This window comes from Neopsephotus bourkii, unplaced genomic scaffold (assembly GCF_033783945.1).
Source record: "Neopsephotus bourkii isolate Nb327-2 ecotype Australia unplaced genomic scaffold, CSIRO-AGI_Nbou_v1 NB_1557, whole genome shotgun sequence".
Taxonomy (NCBI): Eukaryota; Metazoa; Chordata; class Aves; order Psittaciformes; family Psittacidae; genus Neopsephotus; species Neopsephotus bourkii.
Genome location: NW_026902033.1, coordinates 564,349 through 589,710, shown reverse-complemented (window position 1 = coordinate 589,710; position 25,362 = coordinate 564,349). Strand labels below are relative to the sequence as shown.

Sequence of the window (25,362 nt, the reverse complement as noted above, 5' to 3'; positions counted from 1 at the left end):
AACATGGATCATCCTTGCCTGTATCCAAAGGAGTGTGACCAGCCGGGAAAGGAGGTGATCCTGCCCTTCTGCTCTGCTCTTGTGAGACCTCACTTGGAGTACTGTGTGCAGTTCTGGTGTCCTCAACATAAAAAGGACATGGATCTGTTGGAGCAAGTCCAGAGGAGGCCACGAGGATGCTCAGGGGCTGGAGCAGCTCCTGTATGGAGATAGGCTGAGAAAGTTGGGGCTGTTCAGCCTGGAGAAGAGAAGCTGCGTGGAGACCTCAGAGCAGCTTCCAGTGTCTGAAGGGGGCCTATAGGGATGCTGGGGAGGGACTCTTCATTAGGGACTGTAGTGACAGGACAAGGGGTAATGGGTTCAAACTGAAACAGGGGAAGTTTAGATTGGATCTAAGGAAGAAGTTCTTTCCTGTGAGGGTGCTGAGGCACTGGAATGGGTTGCCCAGGGAGGTTGTGAATGCTCCATCCCTGGCAGTGTTCAAGGCCAGGTTGGACAGAGCCTTGGGTGCCATGGTTTAGTGTGAGGTGTCCCTGCCCATGGCAGGGGGGTGGAGCTGGATGATCTTAAGGTCCTTTCCAACCCTGACTATTCTACGACTCTATAACAACAGCTGCTAATCCCAGCTCCCCGAGACGTCTCCCTGGGAGGATTAATGCAGTCTGCATTGCTGCTGGGGGGGGAGGTTGAATTGCAAGGGAGCATTTGGCAAGTGCTAATTGTTGAAGCCAAACGTTTTGAAACCAGTTTTTTTCTACCTAGGGCTGAAATCTGCATGTTTTGGGGACACCTTTGAGTTCTTTGAAAGAAGCAGAAATTCTTCATGTTGAATGAACTTTGAATCCCAGTGGTTCATAACCGGAGCGGTTCTCAGGGGAGACCTGAGAGCAGCTCCAGTGCCTAAAGGGGCTGCAGGGAATGTGGAGAGGGGCTTGGGACAAGGGCCTGTAGGGACAGGGCAAGGGGAATGGCTTGAACCTGCCCGAGGGGAGCCTGAGCTGAGCTCTTAGGCAGAAGCTCTTCCCTGTGAGGGTGCTGAGGCGCTGGCACAGGGTGCCCAGAGAAGCTGTGGCTGCCCCATCCCTGGCAGTGCTCAAGGCCAGGTTGTACACAGGGGCTTGGAGCAAGCTGCTCCAGTGGAAAGGGTCCCTGCCAGCAGCTGCACGGATTTACCTCAACATATCGCTGCTGTCGCGATAAAGCAGTCGGGCTGGGCTCGGCGCCAAGGCCTGGCTCGACGTCGGCCCCCTCCTCAATCTGTGTCCCCCCAGCCCTGGACCGGTAAGAGACAAGCTCTGCCCCGGTGGGAAGCATCCCCCCCCGGTCACCCTCCGCCCGTCTGGGACGTGCATAAAGGGCTGCCGGTAACCATGGCGCCGGGCCGCTCACCTTGCCTCCCAGCGGGCATCCTGGCCCGCCGCCCCCCCTCCCGGTCCTCCAGCGTCCCGGCAGGCTCCGCGCTGCGACCGTTTGTCCGCGCGCGTGGGCGGAGCTGGCTGCTCTGTTCCCGCCCCTCTTGCCTTCGGGTGCGATCGGAGCGCTCGGCCCGGTTCGGTCGCGTTCGGGCGGATTCGGGCACTGCCCGTTCGGGCGTCTCCGTTCGGGCCGGCGAAGGGGTATTCGGGCGCAATCGGAGAGGACTCGGCACAGCTCGGCTTTGCTCGCGCCCGCCTCACCCGCCTTCGGGCAAGATCGGAAAAGACCGGCACGAGCTCGGGATTCTTCGACCCTCTGGGCCGGACCGCTCGGGGACTCGGCCCTGTTCGGGCGCGCTCGGGTTCCCCACCCGAACTGTAAGGTATCGCTTCGGGCCGCGCGCCTACGGACTCGGCCGGGCTCGGCTGCGTCCTGCCTTGGGATTGGCCAGCCAGCAGGAAACGCAGGCCCCGCTCCTCGGGAACCATCTATAGCTTTCGGACGAGGCCTCGAAACACTCGGGACACTTCGGGCACCCTCGGAAGCGGTTCGGAAGCCCTCGATTCCGCCCGCGGAACACGCTCGGAAGCGCTCGGCCGAGTTCGGCACCACTCGGCCCCCCGCTAAAAAGCGCTCGAGTGACCTCGGAGGACCGGTCCCGTCCCCCCCTCCGCCCCCCCCACCTCACGGCCCCCTCCCACCCGCGGGACCCTCAGCAGCGCCCCGGGGGCGCGGCGGTTGCTGGGGCCCGCCCGGGGTCTGCTCCCGCCGCCCGCCTCGGATGGAGGACGCCGAATCGGCAGCGAAGCAGCTGGGCTTAGCGGAGGCGGCGGCTGTGGCGGCGGCAGCCGCGGTAGCGGCGGCTGCGGAAGGGCCCGAGCAGCAGCAGCAGCAGCAGCAGCCTCCGCAAGCGGCGGCCTCGCAGTCAGAGGCGGCTGCGCAGGTGACGGCGGTGACGGTGATGGCGGCAGATGCCGAGCACATCGAGATGGGAGCCGAGCCGCTGCCGAGCGCCGATGAGGCCGCCGCCACCTTCGCAGGTCAGGGCGGGCGGAGCGCGCATGCGCAGCTCCCTCAGCCCCATCGCCCGCCCGCTCCCGCCGCTCTGCTCTGCAGGGTGCGCGGGGCTGAGGGGGCCCGGCCTGCGCTGTACCTCAGGGCCGAGTCCCCCGTACCTTCCCCAGAGTGACCCCGCTCCTCGCTCCCACACCACAGCACCCACAGTGACAGGAGCAGGGTGCCCTGTGCACCCGCGGTTGGAGCCCCTGCCCCGTTCACAAAGCACCCCGAACCGTGCAGGACTGAAGGGGGCTGTGGGGCACCGGAGATGGCGGAGCCCCTGCCGCCTGAGCGGTGTCTCCCTGAGAGCTGCAGGGCTGCTCTCTCCCTGTTAGCCCTGTGTGGCACTGATCCAGTGGGTTTAGGCCGGCAGGCAAACACCCCACGCAGAACAGAAGCATCTGGGTGTGAGTTTGGACGGTTCTTAACCGGGCCAAGAGCAGGTAATGGTACCCTAGAAACTGATCCGTGTCTGAGGGAGAGTCAGTTCTCTTGATGTTTGCCAGACACCCCTCTTCTAATAAACAGCATCACGGTTTGGGTTGGGGTTTCCATATAGCTGCAATGTTCGTTTTCCCTTTAGTTCATCCCATGCTGATAACCGCTTTTATGCTCTCAGGTAAAGCACGTTCAACCCAAAGCTTGATAAAAACCCAGCTGATTGTGCTCACACCTGCGAGGGGCCATGAGCCCCAAGACTGCTCTTGAATAGGAAGGAAGGAGGAAATGTGACTCTCTTTATGGATGTTTAGCTGATTATCAGGCCCTATGATATATATATCAGGCCCTATAATATATATGATATATATATCAGGCCCTATGATATATATGAGATGCATATATCTGGCCTTATGATACATATATATATCAAGCCCTATGATATATATATCAGGCCCTATGATATATAGATGATATATATTAGGCCCTATGATATGTAGATGATATATATATCAGGCCCTATGATATATATGATACATATATCAGGCCTTATGATATATATAAGTATCAGGCCCTATCATATATATGATATATATATCAGGCCCTGTGATATATATGAGATACATATATCCGGCCATATGATACATATATCAGGCCCTATGATATATATATGATACATATATAAGGCCCTATGATATATATGATACATATATCAGGCCCTATGATATATATGAGATATATATATCAGGCCCTGTGATATATATGATACATATATCAGGCCTTATGATACATACATGATACATATATCAGGCCCTATGATATATATGATGCATCATGCCCCAAGTACGACATTAACGTGGTGCCTGCTTTGTGTTTCAGAAGTCACCACGGTGACCGTCGCCAGTGTCGGGGCCTCTGCAGACAATGTTTTCACCACGTCCGTGGCCAATGCAGCTTCCATTTCAGGACATGTGCTGGTGAGTCTGCCCTTTCCTGCGGTGGTGTTAGCCAGGTCCCACCTCCTCTCCTAGTGTACATGAAGGTCTGAGCTGTGGGAAGGCCAAAGGCGAGTTTTCATCGCAGAATACAGGCTTTAAGCCACAAAACCATTACCTGGAGTATATAGTTTTCTCCTTTATCACTTATGAAAGTGATTTTCACCTTTCTACCCTCATATACTCCTTCTGTAATGGACCTGATAACCTGCAATGTGTAACCTTTGAATCTGGTCGGCAGAAACCTCCCAGACTAACCTAATAGCTGCCATAGCGATTGGTGGTTTAGGGTACCCTTGAGAGGATTTAGGGGGTGTATTAAACCGCATTGGTCTTTTAACTCCATCAATTTCAACTCTTGATTTCCTCTGCAGTCTGGGAGAACAGCCCTGCAGATTGGGGACAGCTTGAACCCTGAAAAAGCCACCCTCATCGTGGTGCACACGGACGGCAGCATTGTGGACACCACGGGGCTGAAGGGGCCCTCAGCGCCTCTCACACCAGGTATAAGGCAGGCTGGTTTTAACTGGTGTTCTCCTGGAGGGCTCACTTTTCTCCACTTTTGTTGTGTTTCTAGGAGTAAAACCCACTATGTGCATAATATCATGTAAAGTTGCTTTATAAGGATCATTTGTCCCCTCTTCATAGAATCATAGAACAGTTAGGGTTGGAAAGGACCTTAAGATCATCAAGTTCCAACCCCCCTGCCATGGGCAGGGACACCTCGCTCTAAACCATATTACCCAAGCCCTCCTCCAACCTAGCCTTGAACACTGCCAGGGATGAAGCATTCACAACCTCCCTGGACGACCCATTCCAGTGCCTCACTACCCTCACAGGAAAGAATTTCCTCCTTAGATCCAATCTAAACTTCCCCTGTTTAAGTTTTAACCCATTACCCCTTGTCCTACCACTACAGTCCCTAATGAAGAGTCCACCCCCAGCATCCCTATAGGCCCCCTTCAGATACTGGAAGGCTGCTAAGAGGTCTCCACGCAGCCTTCTCCAGGCTGAACAGCCCCAACTTTCTCAGCCTATCTCCATACAGGAGCTGCTCTAGCCCCTGAGCATCCTCGTGGCCTCCTCTGGACTTGTTCCAACAGTTCCATGTCCTTTTTATGTTGAGGACACCAGAACTGTACACAATGCTCCCAAGTGAGGTTTCACGAGAGCAGAATAAAGGGGCAGGATCAGCTCCTTGGACCTGCTGGTCACGCTCCTTTGGATGCAGCCCATCATGTGGTACTTCTCGTATTTCCTGGGAAAAAAAGTTACTTTTATGGTTTGTTTTGTATTTCCATGTCAGCAATAGATTTAAATTCTCTTATTAGCTGCCCTGCCCCTTGCAAATAAGCTTCTTGGGAAGTCTCACCCTGCTGCTGGGCTGTCACAAGCCTTTCTGCGTCCATCCCAACCCAAAGGCAGATGGATCAGTTTAATATAGATAATGCGAGTTCTGCACTTGGGTTTTAAAGTTCTAGTGCTGCACATGAGTTCTTTGTAAAGGGTCCTTGAATGCAGTTTTATCTCCAGGCAGGCCACTTGCTGCTGTTACAAGTGGCACGACCGCAGATGTCTGGATCGATAAGGTTTTGCTGACGGCTGTCTGGCAGTTTCCTCTTGCCACAAGATGGCACAACAAACCTGCAGCCGTCTGCAGCTCAGCTTCTAGGAATGGGAAGAGGCATCCAGCTGCTTAACCCTTTTACAGGTTACAGTTTCAGCCTGTAACACGCTGTCAGAGTGTGTCCTCAGAGGCAGTTTGCTTTCTGTTCAATCATTTTGAGCTGGGCTGGCGCAGCCTGGAGGCTGAAGGCTCCTGAAGGGGAGACCTTAGAGCAGCTCCAGTGCCTAAAGGGGCTGCAGGAAGCCTGGAGAGGGGCTTGGGACAAGGACCTGTAGGGACAGGCCAAGGGGAATGGCTTGAACCTGCCCGAGGGGAGACTGAGCTGAGCTCTTAGGCAGAAGCTCTTCCCTGTGAGGGTGCTGAGGCGCTGGCACAGGGTGCCCAGAGAAGCTGTGGCTGCCCCATCCCTGGCAGTGCTCAAGGCCAGGTTGGACACAGGGGCTTGGAGCAAGCTGCTCCAGTGGAAGGGGTCCCTGCCCATGGCAGGGGTTGGAGCTGGAGGAGCTTTAAGCTCCCTTCCATCACAAACCAGGCTGGGGTTCTATGATTTTGAGAACACTGAAGCTGAATTTTTCATGGTGCACCATGTAACACGTGGCTGTGGAGAGGTGTCAGTCACATCAGTTAATCACTTGACACTTGCTGTGGCCAAGCTGTGCAGGTAACGGTGCATCCAGTGTGCTTTTCAGTTGCCTTCATCTTTCTTTTCTCTTTCCTTTTCCAAAGGGCCTCAATCTTCTCCTACCCCTCTAACATCTGTCCAAGAGAAAACTGGAACCAAGTACAACTGGGACCCATCCGTGTACGAGAATGAGCTCCCGGTGAGATGCCGAAACATCAGTGGCATCCTCTATAAGAACAGACTCGGCTCAGGTAACAGTGAGTGAGGAGGAAGCGTGACAGCTCCTCTTTGATGCTCTCTTCTTTTAATCAAGTTACTTCTCAGGGCTCTTCCTGAGGGAAGAAAAGACAGTTTCCCATCCCTTGTTCTCTTCTGGTTTGCTCTGTCTTCAGAGGCTTTTTATCTTCTCTTTAATGAAGATCCCAGCTGCTGTGCAGTGAGTCTCCTCAGCAGTAACTTGACTCCTCTCATGTTCTTTTTGTCTCAGTAGACCCATGTTTCTCTAAAGAATGACTGCTGGAAGGGAAAATAGAGAGCTTGTCTCCTAGTGGGACTCCTTAGCTGCCTTAGCCCCTCCTCTTCTCTTTTCTCTCTGTGGGAAAGCTGAAGCAATAGCAGCAGAATCTGTCAGCAAGCCTGATGGCACAGCACAGCGCTTCCTTCATGGACAGAGTTGTCTTCCCCACCAGAAGGATTAGAAATTGAAGTGCAAATTAAGGAAGAGCTTCAGTTCGTGGTGTTTTTGCAGAAAAGACTTATCCTTCCTGCGGATGAGGAGTTTTTTTCCAGCCTTTTGATGTGTTGGTGAGGCCTGAAGATGGAGCTCTCTAAACATGCACAGTCATTGTTGGAGCCAAGATAATAAATGGGCATGGTTATCCTGGAGTGGTGAGAAGTAGCAGATGGGTGTATTTGCTGATTGTCACAGATGAACTGCTCTTTAGGCTTGCAAGTTCAGCATTTCCTTCTTTAGGAAAGTGACAAAATGATTCTTAACCTTTACTAACAATGTCTTTCCTCTGCTTTATTTCAGGCGGCCGTGGTAGGTGCATTAAACAAGGGGACAACTGGTACAGCCCTACTGAGTTTGAAGCTATGGCAGGACGAGCCAGCAGCAAAGACTGGAAGAGGAGCATCCGCTATGCTGGGAGGCCACTGCAGTGCCTTATCCACGTAAGTTTGCTTCCTCCCTCCTGCTGAAGGGGCAAGTGGAGCAGCCCAAGCTGTGTGTGCTGCTGCAGTTACATGTGATGGTGCCATGGGGCAGCTTTGGCTGAGAATCAGAGATGGCAGAGGGATTTTTCTAGGTGGGTTTTCAAGCAGCACAGAGCAAATCCTGTACTTGAAAAGGGATTACAGTCTCTGCAGGGTGAAGTCCAGCCTTGAGCTGTAGCACAGAAATTGAGTTGTGAGCTCTCACCCATAATACTGTAATTCAATAACCTGATCTGCTTAATTCTGTTTGCCTGACAAACATATTCGTTGCTTGCAGCATTTATTGGGTATTACTTTGGGTCATTTATTTCCTGCAGTGAGGAGCTTCAGGGAGAAGTCAACGTTGCCATTAGGTTGGCAGTCGATTTGTGCTTGGGCAGAAGCTTTCTCACGTCTCAGATTGGCACATTTGTGCCTTGTGATTTGAAAACTGCTTGTTCTCACTTCACTTTGCTCCTCTGTGCTGGAGGGGACTGGTTATGGATTAGGGCCCCTGGGAAGGAATGGGTTGTCTCTCTGGGAGCTGTCTGCATGTTTCTGGCAGGTTACAGCTATGCTTATGGGTTTGGTGACTCTAACACTGAGCCATTTTCTCATTCCAGGATGGGATTTTAAATCCTCATGCTGCCTCTTGTACTTGTGCTGCTTGCTGTGACGACTTGACTCTGGTGAGCTGTAGGCTTTACACCCATGAGTTCCAAACCACTTCATCCCTCAAGCTGCCACAGCCGTTTGTGAGCAGGTCATGATGTCCTAAAGGTCCTGTGTTTGGGTGTGCTGCGTCCATGCTTCCCAAGGAAAGGAGATGAGGAATTGGTAGCACCATTGCACCACAGCCTTGCTACAGCTGGATAGTAGTTACTGCTTTTTCCTTCTTCTTGTTTTCTCTTTTCTAAATAATAATGTATTTATGGGAAAAGCCTTTGGGGCTGTCAAAACCATCTGTGATGTTCCACAATTCTTTGAGGTGGAAAAGGTGTTTTTACAAGGATGCAATGTAATATTCTGTGTTGGGTTGATCTTTTCATATTAAACTATTTGTTTTGTTATTTTTTTGTTTGGGGTTTGGTTTTTGGTTTGTTTCAAAAATGAGGTTAAAGTCCTGAAAGCTGCAGTCTTCAGGTGGACCTGAAGCAGTGGTTTGCATTTCTTTTCTGCCATGAACTGGCTGATTTGCTTGCTTTCTAGGCTTGAAGCTAACAGCTTCCTGCCTCCTCCTCACTCCGGTTTGTCTTCCACCAGTGGTTGGTTATCTGTCTGCCAGTTCTACTCCTTAAATAATAGAGGAAAGAGGCTGAATCTGGGCCTCTCCAGCTGGAGGGAGCTGAGTGGGACTTCTTTTTCCCCACAAAGTTCTTTTGCTTTGGAGATCTGAGAGTTTTTTGATCACTTGTTGCAAGTGCACATCTTCCATGGGGGAATGTGCTGTGTGAGCATAGCTGCATCTGGGAAGATGAAAGTGAAGCCAAAGTCTCCAAAGAGCTGCCTCAGTTAATGCCTTTTCCTTTTGCTTTCTTTTATTTTCCTTCCTTTGGTTTGTTTTGCCCAGAGTGGTCCTGTTCGACTCTTTGTGCCATATAAAAGGAGGAAAAAAGAGAATGAAATGCCTGCAGCTCCAGCAAAGAAGGATTGCTCCAAAAACATCACCCTGCTGCCTGCCACAGCTGCTACTACATGTAGGTTCTTTTCTCCTGGTAAAAACTGTTTCCCCTTTTTGATGGGTTCAAACTAAAACAGGGGAAGTTCAGGTTGAAGATAAGGCAGAAGCTCTTCCCTGTGAGGGTGCTGAGGCGCTGGCACAGGGTGCCCAGAGAAGCTGTGGCTGCCCCATCCCTGGCAGTGCTCAAGGCCAGGTTGGACACAGGGGCTTGGAGCAAGCTGCTCCAGTGGAAGGGGTCCCTGCCTGTTGGCAGGGGGTTGGAACTGGATGATCTTAAGGTCCTTTCCAGCCCTAACTATTCTATGATTCTATGAGGAATTGCCACACTAGACATCTTATGTCTATCAGTGCCCCCTTGAAACTGAGAGAAATGCCTTTTGTTTTGCTGCTTCCTTTTCTTTGGTAGCTTTATTGACTCAGTGTCTGGCTGATTTCACTGCAGAAACTAGCTCAGTGTTGCCACATCTCGACTGCAAGTGGAGTAGGGAAGCCTGGACATTTATTGCTCTGCCAAGAATCCCTGTTCCATCCCCTGAGATTGGGGTTTGGCTTTGAGAAGCTGGTGGGGGGGCTGTGGGGTAAGATTTTTGCTCTTTCTTGAACAAGAAAAGTAGGCTCTAAGCAGGTGGAATGAAATGCAGAGCCTGAAAGCCGTTAATGAAGGAGGCAGAAGGCGATGCTTTTATCTGCAAATTCCTCTCCAACGTGCAGGACACGCTTTGTTACTCACTGGGTTTGATCCAACCATCTGTGTGAGGACACAAATTAATTTGCCAGCTCATCCAGCTCGCACGTTCCCAGTCTCATCCGTGTGTCCTCCTGCTCTCATCACAGTAGAGGCATCTGGATGATAAAACTGCAAAGTTAAGGGGAGGGGGAAGCAGCAGAAATGCCAAAATACCCAGCCAACGGTAAGATTAAATTACCAGGAATGGTGGGGAGAGACTTGAACAGGGATTCTGTTGAGCTGGTTTTAGTTTTATTCCCCCAAATAGGGTCTTTTTTGTTTTAATCACCCCAAAATCTGTGGTGGTTTGTTCATGTGAGGTGCTGTGAGGTTGCACATTTGCTCATGCTGACATTGAGAGAGGGGAGTTTTGGTAGCAGCCACATATTTAATATCACATATTCCATATTTTATATATGATAGCTCATATTTCATGAATCTGTAGCCTTAATGCCTTGAAATGAATCATTTGCAGATAATAATGCTCTGGCTGAGCAGTGTGCCACAGAATCAGTGCCACAAATCAGCCCCTTACTGATTAATGGTGCCAGATTAGTTACTCCTGTTTAAAAAGGGCTTTAAACTTTTTGGAGCCTCTTGGGAAAAGGATTTTGTGACTTGTTCCTTGCATTGGCCAAGCATAAGACATCACTCTGTGTAGACAGACCACTAGAATTGCCCAGCTAACCAAACCGTTGTAGAATTAGTTGTAATCCACAGGTTTTGGTGTTCATTTAAGTAGTAGGAACCACTCTTGCTGAAGTTGTAATAACTCAGAATCAACCAGAAACAGTTTTCTGGTGTGATCCCAACTGGATTCTCAGAGGCCATTTCCTCTGTGAGTTCTCTGGCTCTGGATGATCCAGGACAGGGATATGAGCAGTTAAACCACCAAGGCCCCTGTGCTGATTGTGAATCATGAAAGTGGTTCTCCTGTTTCCAGTCACAGTGAGTCCCTCTGGACAGATCACGACCTCAGGAGCTCTGACCTTCGATCGCACATCAACAGTGGAGGCCACAGCCATTATCTCGGAGAGCACATCCCAGGGGGATGTTTTCACTGGAGCCACTGGTAAGAGATTGGGTGTAGGTATGTCTGCTAAACATCTGTGATGGGGAGGAAACAGGCTGGAGCAGCTCTGCTCTGGAGCCAGGCTGGGAGAGCTGGACTGGGGCAGCCTGGGGAAGAGAAGGCTCCTGAAGGGGAGACCTTAGAGCAGCTCCAGTGCCTAAAGGGGCTGCAGGAAACCTGGAGAGGGGCTTGGGACAAGGGCCTGTAGGGACAGGCCAAGGGGAATGGCTTGAACCTGCCCGAGGGGAGACTGAGCTGAGCTCTTGGGCAGAAGCTCTTCCCTGTGAGGGTGCTGAGGCGCTGGCACAGGGTGCCCAGAGAAGCTGTGGCTGCCCCATCCCTGGCAGTGCTCAAGGCCAGGTTGGACACAGGGGCTTGGAGCAAGCTGCTCCAGTGGAAGGGGTTGGGGTTGGAGCTGGAGGAGCTTTAAGGTCCCTTCAACCCAAACCTTTCTATGAGTCTATGAAAAAAGGATTAGATGCTCACTGCTTACGGGAAGAAGCATTTTTAGTGCTGCATGAAGAAGTTATTTGTCAGTAGTTTACATAGAGAATATTCATAACCCACTGTCCTTCCTTCAGAATGATTTGGGCAGCTTGAACTCTTCTCAGTTGCACAGAAAAGAAGTTTGCCCAGATGCTGCGGCTGCTAATGCTCACCTCTGCTGAGTTCTAGGGGGTTGTGTCATCTCTGTAATCCTTTCACTCCTCCTTTGTCCTAAAATAGTACCATAAAAAAGAGGTAATTAGCTGAGTGCTTGAAACAAGTGAAAGAGTCTGGGTAAATGCTGGCAAATGCCAAAATAAATCAAACCAAAGAGAAACACATGACATATTTCAGGTCTTTCAGTCTGACTCATGGGGTTGTGAGCTCTGCTGTGGGAGCTGTCCTGCTCCCAGAGCTGTGGTTTGGAGTCCTGTGGTTACTGTAAGTACCTGGGGGTGAAGGAGGGAAGCAGCAGTAACCTTTGCCTGTAAAAGTGTAAGCAGGGCGAGATGAAGTCAGTACAAGGTTGATCATGCTCCTGTTTCTCATTTGCAACCTTTGGAATTAGCATTGAATGCAGGAACTTTTATACGTTGTAAAGAAAAAAGGGTGGCAGAAGCATGGGGAGAGCCTGTTGGCTGTGCCTCAGGGATTCACTGTGGTGGTGTTGTTCCACAGTTCAGGACACCAACGTCCAGCAGCCGTGCAGGGTCAGTCACCCAGAGCCTCACTATCCCAGTTACCAGGACAACTGCCAGATCTCACCTTTTCCTGAAGCTGCGTTGCCAACGTCTCATCCCAAAATTGGTATGTGTTATGTCCCTCGTGTGAGACAGCACTGCTTGAATTTGCTCTCTAATCTGCTTTCTCAGCAAAGGTAAAGATGGAGGGGAGAAGAATAAACTTTGCTTATGAGGTTATTAAGATTTGGACAAGCAGATTTTCCACTCTGTGCAGTTTTTCATTGTGTTACTGAGACCTTTGATGTGTGGTTTCCACCAGAGGAGGCTGTTGGGATCCTGCTTCCCACATCCTTGCCATCCCCTGCCCTTTCTAAGCCTTTGGCTCACACTTCTGTCACACTTGGGCACTGGCTAAGCTTGTCTTTATGGTTTGACCTGAGGAGACCATCCCCTCTAAAATCATGTCACAGCAGCTTTTCCAACCATTCTAGCATCTCTGTGAATCCACTGCAGATGCTGGAGGTGATTTTGGACAGGTTTGGTTGCTGTTTTCCCACCCAGGGTCACTTTTCCATCCCTTAATGGTTGACTAATGCACATCATGCCTGTAGTTTTGGATAGATGGGTTAAACTGGTTATCAGATACCTCTTCAAATGTAATTACATTCCCTAAGCCATGCCCTGCCATAGGTAGACCTGACTGCTAAATTCAGTGAGCCACGATGCTGTCTGAGTGTTGATGTACTGAAGCAATGCTGGAGAAACTGGAATTGCCAAGAACTTGGGGTGTTCTTGTTTTCATCAAGCCTGGCCAGCAGATCCAGCAGGGAACACTCAGGCACTGCCTGGTGATGAGGGGATTTATAGGCCTTTTGCTTCTCTAATTTCTGTGATTCTGTGAAGTTACTGGGATACTTGTGATCTTGCTGACACAGAGGAGTGTAAGAGGCTGGTTTTGATCCCTCTTACTGCTCTCTGAGACATCAAAAAGAGACCACATCAACGTGTTGTATTCTGTTGTGCACTCTGAAGTCTTTCTGGTTCAAAGCCTGGGTTCTCCCCTCTGCATGACCTTTTATTGCCTTACTCGGAGCAGCACAGCACATTCCTGCTCTGTCCAGAATGGAATCTCATTGTTGGTTTTAAGTCTTAGTCAGATCTTGATGTTATTAATTAAACATTGATTTTTTTTCTACCAGTGAACACTTTCTCTTGCCTGATACCCCTCTGCCAAAACGGGATCAGGAGGAATTCCTGTTAGATAAGTTATCAAATACAGTGTTGGGGTAAATATTGTACTGGAAGTGCAGCAGTGGGAAAGGCTCCTCTGCAAACACCTACTGATGATAAAGGACCAGCTTATCTCTTCCTCATATCTAAGTGCAAATAGTTCTATGCCATTCATGTGCAACCTGATTGAAATTAGTATTTTAATTAAAGGCTTCAGCATCAAATGTTGTCCCTTCACCTGTGTGGTGGCCTTGCAGTGCTGTCACACGTCTAACACATGGTGGCCTGCAGCCCTCTGGGGTTTGAGGTTTGTCCTCTCCTCCAAAGCTGTGCTGGATCCTTTCAGCTTTTGCTGCTTGCATGGAGAACCACCAGCTGTGACATGGAAAGGATTAAAGTGTTTAATGCACTTAAAGTAGTTCCTGTCCTGGGAGGTATTCCCTCCTGCAGGAACTCTTGTGGGTCTGCAGATGCTTCCCCTCACTGTGAGTGTAACTCTGGGCTGCAGCCTGGTGCAGGAGGGTCTGTTTGCCTCTTGCTGCTCAGGACAGTATTTACAGTTGGATTTTGAGTACCATTTGAAGTGTGGTCCAGAAGGTTTATCCCTGAGACTGGGAGGTCTCCTGTTGTATGTTTGTAACTGGGCTCTGCAGTTGCTGTCCTGTGTCCCTGTCCTTCAGTGGGAGAGGGCTGGGGCTTGTTTCTGCCCTTCTCTTTGGAGCTGCCACAGACAGATGAGTGTGGTTGGAAAGCCAGTATCTGTAGTGGCACCAGGGACTGGTGGGAGATTGCTGGCAAAGTTAAACCTCTTCCTTCTAAGAAACAACTCAGTGAGGAGTTCAGAGCTCAGCTGCCAGTAGATGTGAATGGCTTGGACCTGTTTTCATGGCAGGTGGCTAGAGTTAGAGTTACGCTGTGGAAAAGTCAGGCCGGTAAAGCCAGGTAACATCTGATGCTGGAAGTGCTGCCTGAGGTGAGCTCACACTGTGTACTGCCGGGTTCCTGCATCTAGATTTCATTTCCTCATACCGTGGTCTCCCAGTGCAGACCTGGTGGTGGGAGCACGTAGATGTTTCAGGGGCACAATAACTGTAAGGCTAAGACAGTGTTGGTTTTCTAGGACTTTCTAACACAGGCTTTGGGATAGGGAGAGCTCCAGGGCCCAAATAAATGAGGGATTGGAGATTAAGTTAAAGGGAAGTGTGACTTGATTACCAGGACGGGAGTTCAGCTTCCTTCTGGTGGCTTCCTACAAAGAGCAGTTACTGCTGAGGTTGTGGTTAGGGTGTGAAGAAGTAAAAGCTGCAGCATCTTGGGAGCTGGTGGGGTTTTTGGTCGTCTTTTAATGTCCCTTGGAGTGTGTTTGAGAGCATCACTGGCCTCCTGTGCTTTTGGATTTTGCTTCTGTGCTTTTTGTCGGAGCAATCCCAGGCCCAGCTGCAGGCTGGGCAGAGAAGAGATTCAGAGCAGCCCAAGGAGGAGGACTTGGGGGCGCTGGTCCATGAGAAAATGAACATGAGCCGGCTTCAGTGTGTGCTTGAGCCCAGAAACCAACCGTATCCTGGGCTGCATCCAAAGGAGCGTGACCAGCAGGGCCAAGGAGCTGATCCTGCCCCTCTGCTCTGCTCTCGTGAGACCTCCCCTGGAGCATTGTGTGCAGTTCTGGTGTCCTCAGCATAAAAAGGACATGGAACTGTTGGAACAAGTCCAGAGGAGGCCACGAGGATGCTCAGGGGCTGGAGCAGCTCCTGTATGGAGATAGGCTGAGAAAGTTGGGGCTGTTCAGCCTGGAGAAGAGAAGGCTGCGTGGAGACCTCAGAGCAGCTTCCAGTATCTGAAGGGGGCCTATAGGGATGCTGGGGATGGACTCTTCATTAGGGACTGTAGTGACAGGACAAGGGGTAATGGGTTCAAACTGAAACAGGGGAAGTTTAGATTGGATCTAAGGAAGAAGTTCTTTCCTGTGAGGGTGGTGAGGCACTGGAATGGGTGCCCAGGGAGGCTGTGAATGCTCCATCCCTGGCAGTGTTCAAGGCCAGGTTGGACAGAGCCTTGGGTGCCATGGTTTAGTGTGAGGTGTCCCTGCCCATGACAGGGGGGTTGGAACTTGATGATCTTAAGGTCCTTTCCAACCCAAACTGTTCTATGATTCTATGGATTTCATTTCCTACCTGTAGCACTCTACTTCACACAAGAGTGAAGGGTTGTAGTTAGCATTCTGGAGGAAAAGGCTATAGGCAAGACATTTCCTTCTTGCAGACTGCCCCAGACCATCAGTGTAAATCCCATGTCAGGAGATGTTAGTGTCTGAAGGTAAAACTTCCACCTGGGCTGTGCTTGTTCACTCCCACCTTTGGGACTGGGCAAGGAGAGTTCTCAGAGCTGCAGTGAGCTTTGCTGGTCAGGCACCCAGGGTATCTGAAACAGACACATACAACTGTGAGTACTTACTAAATGTGAGATGTTTCACTGTGGTGCCTGTGTTTTTACAGCCATAGTTCATTTTATGGGTAGGATCCAGGATGAAGAGGTCCAAAGACATGACAACTACTGAGGGTTTAAAGTGCTTCATAGCTGATGGCTTGGAAAGTGCAGGTTTGTAATACAGGGAATTCTGTGGTGATGAAAACTGTGTTGGTTTTACTCCACTCTTGCATCAGGGTTATGGTTAAGGACAGAATTCAGGGGGTGCAGGGGAGTCACAGCCAAACGCAACCAGAAACTCCCCTCCCTTTACAGAATGAAACGCCCCGATTCCCTGTGTACTCTTGTTCTTCCTTTCCTCAGTGCTAACCTCGCTCCCTGCCCTGGCAGTGCCCCCCACCACTCCCACCAAAGCCATATCCCCCTCGGTGGTGAACGGCCTGGAGGTGACGGAGCAGCGGAGCTGGCTCTACCTGGAGGAGATGGTCAATTCCCTGCTGCACACAGCCCAGCAGCTGAAGACCCTGATCGAGCAGGCCAAGCAGGCCAGCTCCTCCTTCCGGGAAGCTGCGGTCACACAGGCCAAAATCCAAGCTGATGTGGACAGGAAAGAGGTAATCACACCATCAGGGGTGAGGTGGTTCAGCCCAGGGCATCGTGCGGGATGAGGGATGGAGGGAGGCACCACGCTGAGTTTCACTGGGGATAGCCATCGTGGCAGCCCTTAGAAACTGATCCTCGATGGCTTATCAAGAGACATCTCTGAGTTGTTTGTATCGTGGGGAAAGGAGCAGAGTGCTCTGGGATTCCAAGAGCTGGGGGTAGCAGGCTGCACAAAGGCTTGGGGGTTACAAGGCCTGAGCTGTCCCATCAGCTCTCCATAAACTCATGGGACGTGGGGGCTGGATCCTGGGGTAGGAAAGCAGGTGAGTGTTCAGCTGTGGTGGCTGCGTGCTTTATCAGGGCTGTCAGAGAGGCTTTTAGTGGCCCCCAGAGGCAGAGGGTAACAAGAAGAAGCTGTAGAGTTTATGAAGCAGATGAGCAGTGGCTTTGAGAGGTGTCTTGCTGAGCGTTGTGCAGGCAGAGGTGGTGTCCCATGAGTCCCATGGGAAGACTGCAAGGCTGGCTGGCATTTCAGGAGCTTTGGCTTGTGCCCAGTGGCCCTTCTGTCCTCTGTAAGGGATTATCTGCAATGAATTCCCTGTTCTGCTTTTCTTCTCTTCAGTTGATGCATGGTAGGGACCCTCATTCTTCTCACCACCAGCTCATACACTCTGAATCTGGCTCCATATTCCCCTTCTCCCACAGGTGTGGGCTTGAGGGAGGGAAGTGGGAACATCATCCTGGGAAAGTGGTGTCATTGTCAGTAGCTGGTGAGCCCCTTCCCTGCAGTGCACCACTGCACCTGCCATTGCCATCAGTGTTATTGCTATCATTGCTTTCCACTGACTTCATAGGCAGGAGTGTGCAGCAAGAGCCCTGTGTGGGGAGGCTGAGAACCCCTGGGACAGTCCTTGCAGTGTCTTTGATGTTCTTTGCCACGCTGGCTCTGCTAAACTCTCCTGTACACTGCATCCCTGATGTGCAGGTGTGTGATACCTTGAGATCCTTCCCTGCCTCCTGCCTGGGCAGGATGGGTGTCCTGCTGCTGTCCAGGTAGGGGCTATCTCCTGCTAGAGAGCTCAGTAGAGTATGGGATGCTGGAATATTGGAAGCTTGGACATGTTTAGAGATGGGCGTCAGACTTGGTTCATCTCTGCTCTTGGCCCAGTTTATTTGTGTCTTCCCTTGTTTATCCCTGCAGTGGGTTCTGGAACGGTTGTTTAGAGTCCATCCCCCAGCCTCTGATCCCAATCCAGTTCACTTCAGTGGACTTCTAGGCCCTTCTTGCCCCAGGACTGGGAGTTAAAATCACTCCCATGTGTGGATTAAAGTGCTGACTTCACCAGGCAGGGGTGAGCACAAGCCTGGTGCCAGAGGAAGCCCCTTTCCCTTTAGCTACTGGACAAGCTGTGTGTGTCAGGGGGACCTCAACAGTTGTGTGTTTTGATAAAGCACTCACTCGTGGTGGCATTGTTTCCATATCCAATAACAGTTCTCAGGCTTGGGGTTGTGTGCGAGCTTCTGGAACCATCTGGGCCATACCACAAGCAGCTATTGCTGAAGTCCTCCTGATGAATTCCGTATTAGGGAAGAACTGGGTTTGTGGGTACACGGCTGGCACTGGAAGGGGTTGCAATAAATATCAAGGAATTGGCTGGCTGCTTCTATGGTGGTCAGAGGTGCTTTTCCAATCTCATCCTGATTCATAACTCAAGGCTCTTTCCCACTTTTGTGTGTGGTCAAAGTGATTCTTCTGGCAGTGAGGGTGTATGAGAGGGAGGATGCTGGGGATGGACTCTTCATTAGGGACTGTAGTGACAGGACAAGGGGTGATGGGTTCAGACTGAAACAGGGGAAGTTTAGATTGGATCTAAGGAAGAAGTTCTTTCCTGTGAGGGAGGTGAGGCACTGGAATGGGTGCCCAGGGAGGTTGTGAATGCTCCATCCCTGGCAGTGTTCAAGGCCAGGTTGGACAGAGCCTTGGGTGCCATGGTTTAGTGTGAGGTGTCCCTGCCCATGGCAGGTGGTTGGAACTGGATGATCTTAAGGTCCTTTCCAACACAAACCATTCTATGATTCTAAGTTGTCCTCCTGCCTTGGTTGTTACTGATTTTTGCCAGACCAGTTTCACACAAAGGTGTGATGGGGAAGGGCTGAGGGAGCTGGGGGGTTCAGATGGAGAAGAGAAGGCTCAGGGGGGACCTGATGGCTGCCTCCAACTGCCTGACAGGAGGATGGAGCCAGGAGGGGCTGGGCTCTGCTCCCAAGGAACAAGGGATGGGACAAGAGGAACCGGCCTCAAGCTGCACCAGGGCAGGTTTAGATGGAGCTGAGGAACAATTCCTGCCCCAGAGGGTGCTCAGGCATTGGAACAGGCTGCCCAGGGCAGGGCTGCAGGCACCGGCCCTGCAAGTGCTCACACCCCTTGGAGACGAGGCCTCAGTGCCATGGGTTACGGGTGGCCTTGGCAATGCTAGGAATGGTTGGACTGGATGAGCTTGAAGTTCTTTTCCAGCCCAGCTGATTCTGTGATTCATCACCCCTTTGTGTTTGTTCTGTTGACAGAACTGCCAAGGGTTAATGAATGGTGGAAACCTCCCCAGCGTGGGTGCCCCTGTGCAGGAGACCGTGCAGAGTTCCATCCAGCAGCATGTTCCTGGTGTGAGGCAGTGAAAGGTTGTGCCAATGGATCAGAGCTGTGGAGCTCAGTCCAACAGATTAAACTGTAATAGAGCTGCTACTGTAACTCAGCTCTTCCTGGAAGAGTGACTTAATACATAGCAGGATTAAAGGAATCTGTTAGGAGCAGCCTGCTTCCCAGCTGGATGCGCAGGCATCACTGCCATGGCCAGAACTAATGTGTATCTTTAGTTTTCACAGTGGTGCAGAGCTACTCTGGGGCTCAGCATCCCAGCTCTTGAGGATGCAGAGCTCAAGGGCTTTTGATCTTCGTGCTGCACTTGGGATTTTTCATGGTTTTCACTTGCTGCATTGAGCAGCTCCCCTTCCTGCCACAACTCCTCTCGGATGTTGGCATTTCCACCTTCAAAACGATACCAACAAGGGGAATAATGTAATCCTGAGCTTCCTTTGAACAGTGCTGTCGTTAGCAGGTGGGACCAGAATGAAGCAGTCATGTCCTCTCTTTGCACAGATAAGGATGGGAGTGGGGATGACAGAGGGATATGGACAGCTACGAGATGTATCTGGAGCAGCTCTGCTCTGGAGCCAGGCTGAGAGAGCTGGGATGAGTCAGCCTGGAGAAGGCTCCTGAAGGGGAGACCTTAGAGCAGCTCCAGTGCCTAAAGGGGCTGCAGGAAACCTGGAGAGGGGCTTGGGACAAGGGCCTGTAGGGACAGGCCAAGGGGAATGGCTTGAACCTGCCCGAGGGGAGACTGAGCTGAGCTCTTAGGCAGAAGCTCTTCCCTGTGAGGGTGCTGAGGCGCTGGCACAGGGTGCCCAGAGAAGCTGTGGCTGCCCCATCCCTGGCAGTGCTCAAGGCCAGGTTGGACACAGGGGCTTGGAGCACCCTGATCCAGTGGAGAGAAAGTTGGGGCTGTTCAGCCTGGAGAAGAGAAGGCTGCGTGGAGACCTCAGAGCAGCTTCCAGTGTCTGAAAGGGGCCTATGGGGATGCTGGATATGGACTCTTCATTAGGGACTGCAGTGACAGGACAAGGGGTGATGGGTTAAAACTGGAACAGGGGAAGTTTAGATTGGATATAAGGGAGAAGTTCTTTCCTGTGAGGGTGCTGAGGCACTGGAATGGGCTGCCCAGGGAGGTTGTGAATGCTCCATCCCTGGCAGTGTTCAAGGCCAGATTGGACAGAGCCTTGGGTGCCATGGTTTAGTGTGAGGTGTCCCTGCCCATGTCAGGGGGTTGGAACTGGATGATCTTAAGGTCCTTTCCAACCCTATGGTTCTGTTCTATGGTTCTATGATGGTGGTGGCCACAAGCCCGGTGCTTTCCATGTGGAAATGGGCGCCTGCGCAGTGGTGCTCAGCCTGAGCTCAGCTTTGTGTGGGCAAATACCAGATGTGAGTTACAATAAGGTTACTTCCAAGTCTGGTGCAATGATGTTCAGAAGGAAAAGCAGACCATCAGCCCTGTTGGTGCAGGCTCAGGAGATACAGCTGCTCCATCAGAGCATCATCAGGCTCCTGCTGCTGTTGCTGTTGTTGCTGCTGTTGCTGCTGCCCACTGGTAGGTGTGACTGTATCTGACCCTGTGCTTACTTTCTGGTGTGCTGCCTTTAGTGATGCAGGGAAAAACCTTTAGGGAGAGTGACTGAGGCAGGAAAGGCTCCAGGTCTCCTGCAGGAGAGAGGAGCTGGCCCCAAGGAGGGGGTTAAAGGCAGAGCTTTACACTGAGGTCTATGGGTCCGTTTGTTGGAGCGTGCATGAAGGCACTGTGTCTATCAGATCAGGAGGGGGAGAGCCTGTGGGCTCCCCCGGTTCAGTGCAGGAGACACTGCTGGGAGGTAATGAAGCTGTTCAGGAAATGTGATAATCAGGTTTGCTGCCTAAGTTTAAAAGAATTGGTGCTGGGATGTGCCAAGGGTTTGAATTAAAGCAGCTCCCGTGCGGTGCAGCGATGCCTTCAGAGCACAGCCCCTCGGGAAACAGGCTGGGAGCTTAAAGCAGGCACCAGCAGGGCCCACTGGGTTCTGCTTTGGAAAGATTAAAACAATTTGGGGTTAGGGAGTAGGAAATTAACCTCAAAAGGGTCGGCCAGTAAGCAGTGCAGCTCCAGTGAGCACATAACACTGGTGTGTGCAGGGGAGCAGGGAAACCGGTTGAGAGTTGGAGGTCACTGGTTTTGTGGAGCTGTTTCATGGGCGATCTGGATGTGTCTGGTTTGAGCCTCTCTCTTATCACACCTTTTCTGTCTCCATAGTTTTGGCCTGGCCTGAATTGCTCACGCTGTAGACTATGGGGGCAGTTAAAGGGGGTTAAATGTGTGGTTTCCATCAGCAGGTTTCAGGGCTGAGAGCTGAGGTGGAGGCTCTGGTGCAGCTCAAACAGGGACAGAGGTGGCTGCGCTTCCTCCCAGTGTCTTTCCCATTGGCAGTGTCCCTGGACATCAGCACTGGCCACGCTCGTGGAGTCCGGTGGTGGAAAGGGTTTAAGTTCTGGAGCTGCAGCTCTTGATCAGAATGGGACTGAGCACGTCCATCACAGTATGCCAGTATCCCAGTATGCTAGAGATTGGAAGGGACCTCAGAAGCTCATCCAGTCCAATCCCCCTGCCGGAGCAGGAACACCCAGATAAGGTTACACAGGAACGTGTCCAGGCGGGTTTTGATGTCTCCAGAGAAGGAGACTCCACAACCTCCCTGGGCAGCCTGGTCCAGTGTTCTGTCACCTCACTGAGAAGAAGTTTAAGTGGAACCTCTTGTGTTCCAGTTTGTACCCATTGCCCCTTGTCCTATCATTGTTTGCCACTGAGAAGAGCCTGGCTCCATCCTCGGGACACTCCCCCTTTATATATTTATATACACTAATAAGGTCACCCCTCAATCTCCTCTTCTCTAGAGACCCAGCTCCCTCAGCCTTTCCTCATAAGGGAGATGCTCCACTCCCTTCATCATCTTAGTTGCCCTGCGCTGGACTCTCTCCATCCCAGCACTGCCCTGCCCGGGCTGGAGCAGGGGGCTGGCCTGGGGCTGTGTGTGCAGAGTCCAGCTGCATTGGAGCAGCAGCATCTGCATTTCCACCTCTTCACTAAGCAGTGCTCAGGACCCCGTGTGGTTTCCAGTGCCCTTGGCACAGGTCACTGGTGTCACTGGGCAGCGGGAAGCCTTGGCTCTCTGCTGTGTGCTGGTGGCAGAGGAGGCTTCGAGTCCTGGCTGCACAGCGCGGTCTCCCTGATGGGAATGGTTCTCTCAGGAAGCAAGGCCGTGTTCTCCCCGGGCCACAGCAGGACGGGTTCAGCTCAGGCTGCCCAGTGCGTTCCTTGCCTGCCTTCACAGGAGCACCCATGGCTCATGCACAGCTCTGGTTTCCTGTCACCACCACCTCCATCTGCCTGGGGTGTTCTCCTTTGAGCTTGTGCCCCGGTGATGGCAAGGTTTAGGGGGTTGTGATTCCACAGGAGGATAACTGCAGGGATGCAGGCTCACAGAGACACCTGGGAACTAAGCCCTTAATCTCCTTATGCGTGGGTCGTGCTCACTAACCCTGCTTTGCCTGAAGGTGGGGTTTGGCTTTTTATGTACTGCAGCTGTTCCCAATAAGTGCAAGTCAGGGTCAGCAGATAATCCGGTCGGGATCGGGTTTGCATTCCTCTGGTTCAGGGCTCCTGTCTCAGCCCTGCTGAGTGGGGCAGGGCAATGGGCTGCTGTGGAGCTGCTTTGAGGCTGCTGCACACCCCAAGTGTCACCCTCAGGGCACTGCTTGATTCCAGAGCTGTTTGAAAGCCCTTTTCTGTTCTGTTAGAAGGAGGAATGATGGCTGTGGCTGATGCTCTTCCTGATGTCCTGGGGGTGTTTTGTCTGGGTTTCTTCCCCTCACCCGTTCTCTGGGCTGTGCCATCCCTCCAGGCTCAGGATCCCTGGCCTTGACTCAGACTTTGGCTCATGGAGATGGCTCCTGGCCCTCCTACCTTGGCGTTTTCCTCCTGTTCCCTGTGCTGACTGCTTAGGTTGTGGTTGGTGCAGTTCCCTGCAGCCACTGGTTTTAGGAAGGAGGCCTGGCTGGGTGGAGTGGGGCGAGCGGGGTTGGGTGAGGGCTGTACTGAATGGCAGGTTGTCACCTCAGGCTGTTTGTCACAGGCTGCTTGGTCTGTCTCCACAAGGTCACAGCCTCCCTCTCTCAGAAGGGGGATGAGGTTCCCCTCTGTCCTCTTGCAACTGCAGTTTTGGGTGCAACAGAAGCAAGCTCAGGGCCAGGACCCTTCATGGCCTGCCCTGGCTGCAGTGACAGATCTGGTGGCTTTTCCCTTGCAGCAGTACCAGAACCAGTTATTTCAACAGTCAGAAGATGTGGATGGGAAGACAGAAATCATCATCAAGGTGAGCTGGGGCTCTCCTGTGTCTTCTGCTCTTTGCTTGCTGCATCAGGCCCTTTCTGCTGGCCTGAAGCCCGCCTGTACACCGGGAGCACCAGCACTGCTCAGTCACACCACTGAGTGCAGGTACACTGGGGAGGTGTGAGGAGCTCGGTGCTGATCCGGGCCCTGGTTGGGAGGTTGGGAGTGCTCCAAGGAGAGAAGGAGCTGCTGGAACCAAAGACAGGGCCGCTGCTTGGACAGCCTGTCCCAGGCTCCCACCACAGCTCCAACGTGCTAATGATGTGTCAGGATTTAATGAGCTGGAAGCAGAGTCCTCTCTGAAGTGCTGTTTCCCGTGGTAGTTCAATGCTGTTTCCACCCAACACCCAGGTTATGTTAATTGCTGTCACTGATACAGATGAAAGCGATAGACACAAACACAGCCTTTAGAAACCAGGTGGGGATTTTCATCCATGTATCTTGTCTCGCCTCACTTCAAGTCCCTGCTCCTGTTACAGCTTCCTTAGTTTTACTCCTCCATCTCCTGTCTCCCTGGTGGGACACAGTTTACGGGGCAATGCTGCTGCCTGGTGCAGGGACACACAGGAGCAGACCCTTCCTCCTCCCTAAACGGGATTTAACCCAAGGGCCCCATCCTTACTCCTGCTCCCATTGCCCTGCCTCGGACCCTCTCTCAAACCTCACGTTGGAGCTGAACCCAGAGCTCGGGGGTCCCCCTGGTGCTCTCCTCTCTGACGTGGTCTCTTTGCTGCCTGTTCACAGCAATCCTGCGTCAACTGCGGCCGGGAGGCGACGAACGAGTGCACCGGGTGCCACAAGGTCAACTACTGCTCCACGTACTGCCAGCGGAAGGTGAGAGCTGGGGGGAGCTGCTGGGTGGGTTGGTGCAGAGCGAGGGGCACTGGGGACAGGCAGGGGCTCTGCCCAGGCCCTGGCCCAGGCTGTGCCCATGGGCAGGCAGAGCACAGGGTAGGGGAGGCCGCAGCACCTGCAGGGGCCTTCTAAGGGGTGTCTAACACCTCTGCTCTAACCCTGGGCTAAAAACCAGCTTCTCCCTTCCCAGGGGACGTCTGCCCAAGCCACTGCGGGTGCTCGGTGCTGCAGGAGGTGGGGGGGTTTGAGGTGCTCCTCAGTGACCGGTTCCTTGAGGCTCCCCCCCCATTAGTGAGCCCTGGTGTGAGCCCAGCAAGCAGAGGGGGCTTCCTGGGTCAGCCTAAAAGCTGAAGTCGGTTCTGGAAGTTGTTCCATTCCTCTCCATTGCTGGCGCTGAACTAAGGCCACCGTGTGCTGCTGTCCCACAGGGCACCGGCTGGTCCAGAGCTGTCCTTCAGGAGAGGGTTGAAGGCTGGTTCTGACTCTGTTCTAGTGAGTTCTGCGGGAGCTGACAGGGATGCCCTAGATGAGTGTTTGGGTTGAGAAGCCAGGCTGTTCAGCCTGGAGAAGAGAAGGCTGCATGGAGACCTCAGAGCAGCTTCCAGTGTCTGAAGGGGGTCTATAGGGATGCTGGGGAGGGACTCTTCATTAGGGACTGTAGTGATAGGACAAGGGGTAACGGGTTAAAACTGAAACAGGGGAAGTTTAGATTGGATCTAAGGAAGAAGTTCTTTCCTGTGAGGGTGCTGAGGCACTGGAATGGGTTGCCCAGGGAGGTTGTGAATGCTCCATCCCTGGCAGTGTTCAAGGCCAGGTTGGACAGAGCCTTGGGTGCCATGGTTTAGTGTGAGGTGTCCCTGCCCATGGCAGGGGGGTTGGAACTGGATGATCTTAAGGTCCTTTCCAACCCAAACCATTCTATGATTCTATAATGCTGACCCAGCACGGCCCCTTTCCTGCCCATTGTTACTCCTGTCGGGCTGAGCACTGGAGCCTTGCAGTGCTGCACAAAGAGCTGCTGCAATGGAGCTCAGGGGGGTCCCAGCATAGTTTCGTCCTTCCCAAGGGTCCATTCTCCTCATCCCTTCCCCTCTCTCCCCGTGCAGGACTGGAAGGACCATCAGCACATCTGCGGGCAGGCAGCTGCAGTGCAGGCTGAGGACGTGCACGTCACAGACAGCGTGATGGAGAAAGTCAGTGTCTGAGCAGAGGTACCACTGCA

At 52.2% G+C, this 25,362-nt stretch overlaps 2 protein-coding genes across 4 annotated transcripts in view; one reads left to right on the top strand and one right to left on the bottom strand.

The window, feature by feature from the left end:
• TMEM80 (transmembrane protein 80) overlaps positions 1-2,036 on the bottom strand; it is a gene marked incomplete at its 5' end in the record, with an annotated part of 8,046 nt that extends 6,010 nt beyond the window's left edge. The window contains 1 exon segment of the mRNA XM_061371031.1: positions 1,390-2,036. Coding sequence (XP_061227015.1) covers positions 1,390-2,036 — 647 coding nt within the window.
• DEAF1 (DEAF1 transcription factor) lies at positions 1,732-25,362 on the top strand. Of its 3 annotated transcripts, none has more exons than XM_061371007.1 (13): positions 1,732-2,456; positions 3,793-3,890; positions 4,283-4,412; positions 6,262-6,408; positions 7,191-7,330; positions 7,975-8,040; positions 8,922-9,048; positions 10,703-10,831; positions 11,996-12,124; positions 16,018-16,268; positions 23,203-23,268; positions 24,030-24,119; positions 25,247-25,362. In XM_061371007.1, exons 1-13 carry the CDS (start codon positions 2,198-2,200, stop codon positions 25,343-25,345), a joined length of 1,731 nt encoding a protein of 576 aa, XP_061226991.1. In that variant the 5' UTR covers positions 1,732-2,197; the 3' UTR covers positions 25,346-25,362. The 3 variants fall into 3 exon arrangements, with proteins under 3 accessions (XP_061226991.1, XP_061226993.1, XP_061226994.1); XM_061371009.1 differs by having other exon boundaries at positions 23,206-23,268; positions 25,247-25,356; XM_061371010.1 differs by lacking the exons at positions 1,732-2,456; positions 3,793-3,890; positions 4,283-4,412; positions 6,262-6,408 and adding an exon at positions 6,432-6,961 and having other exon boundaries at positions 25,247-25,356.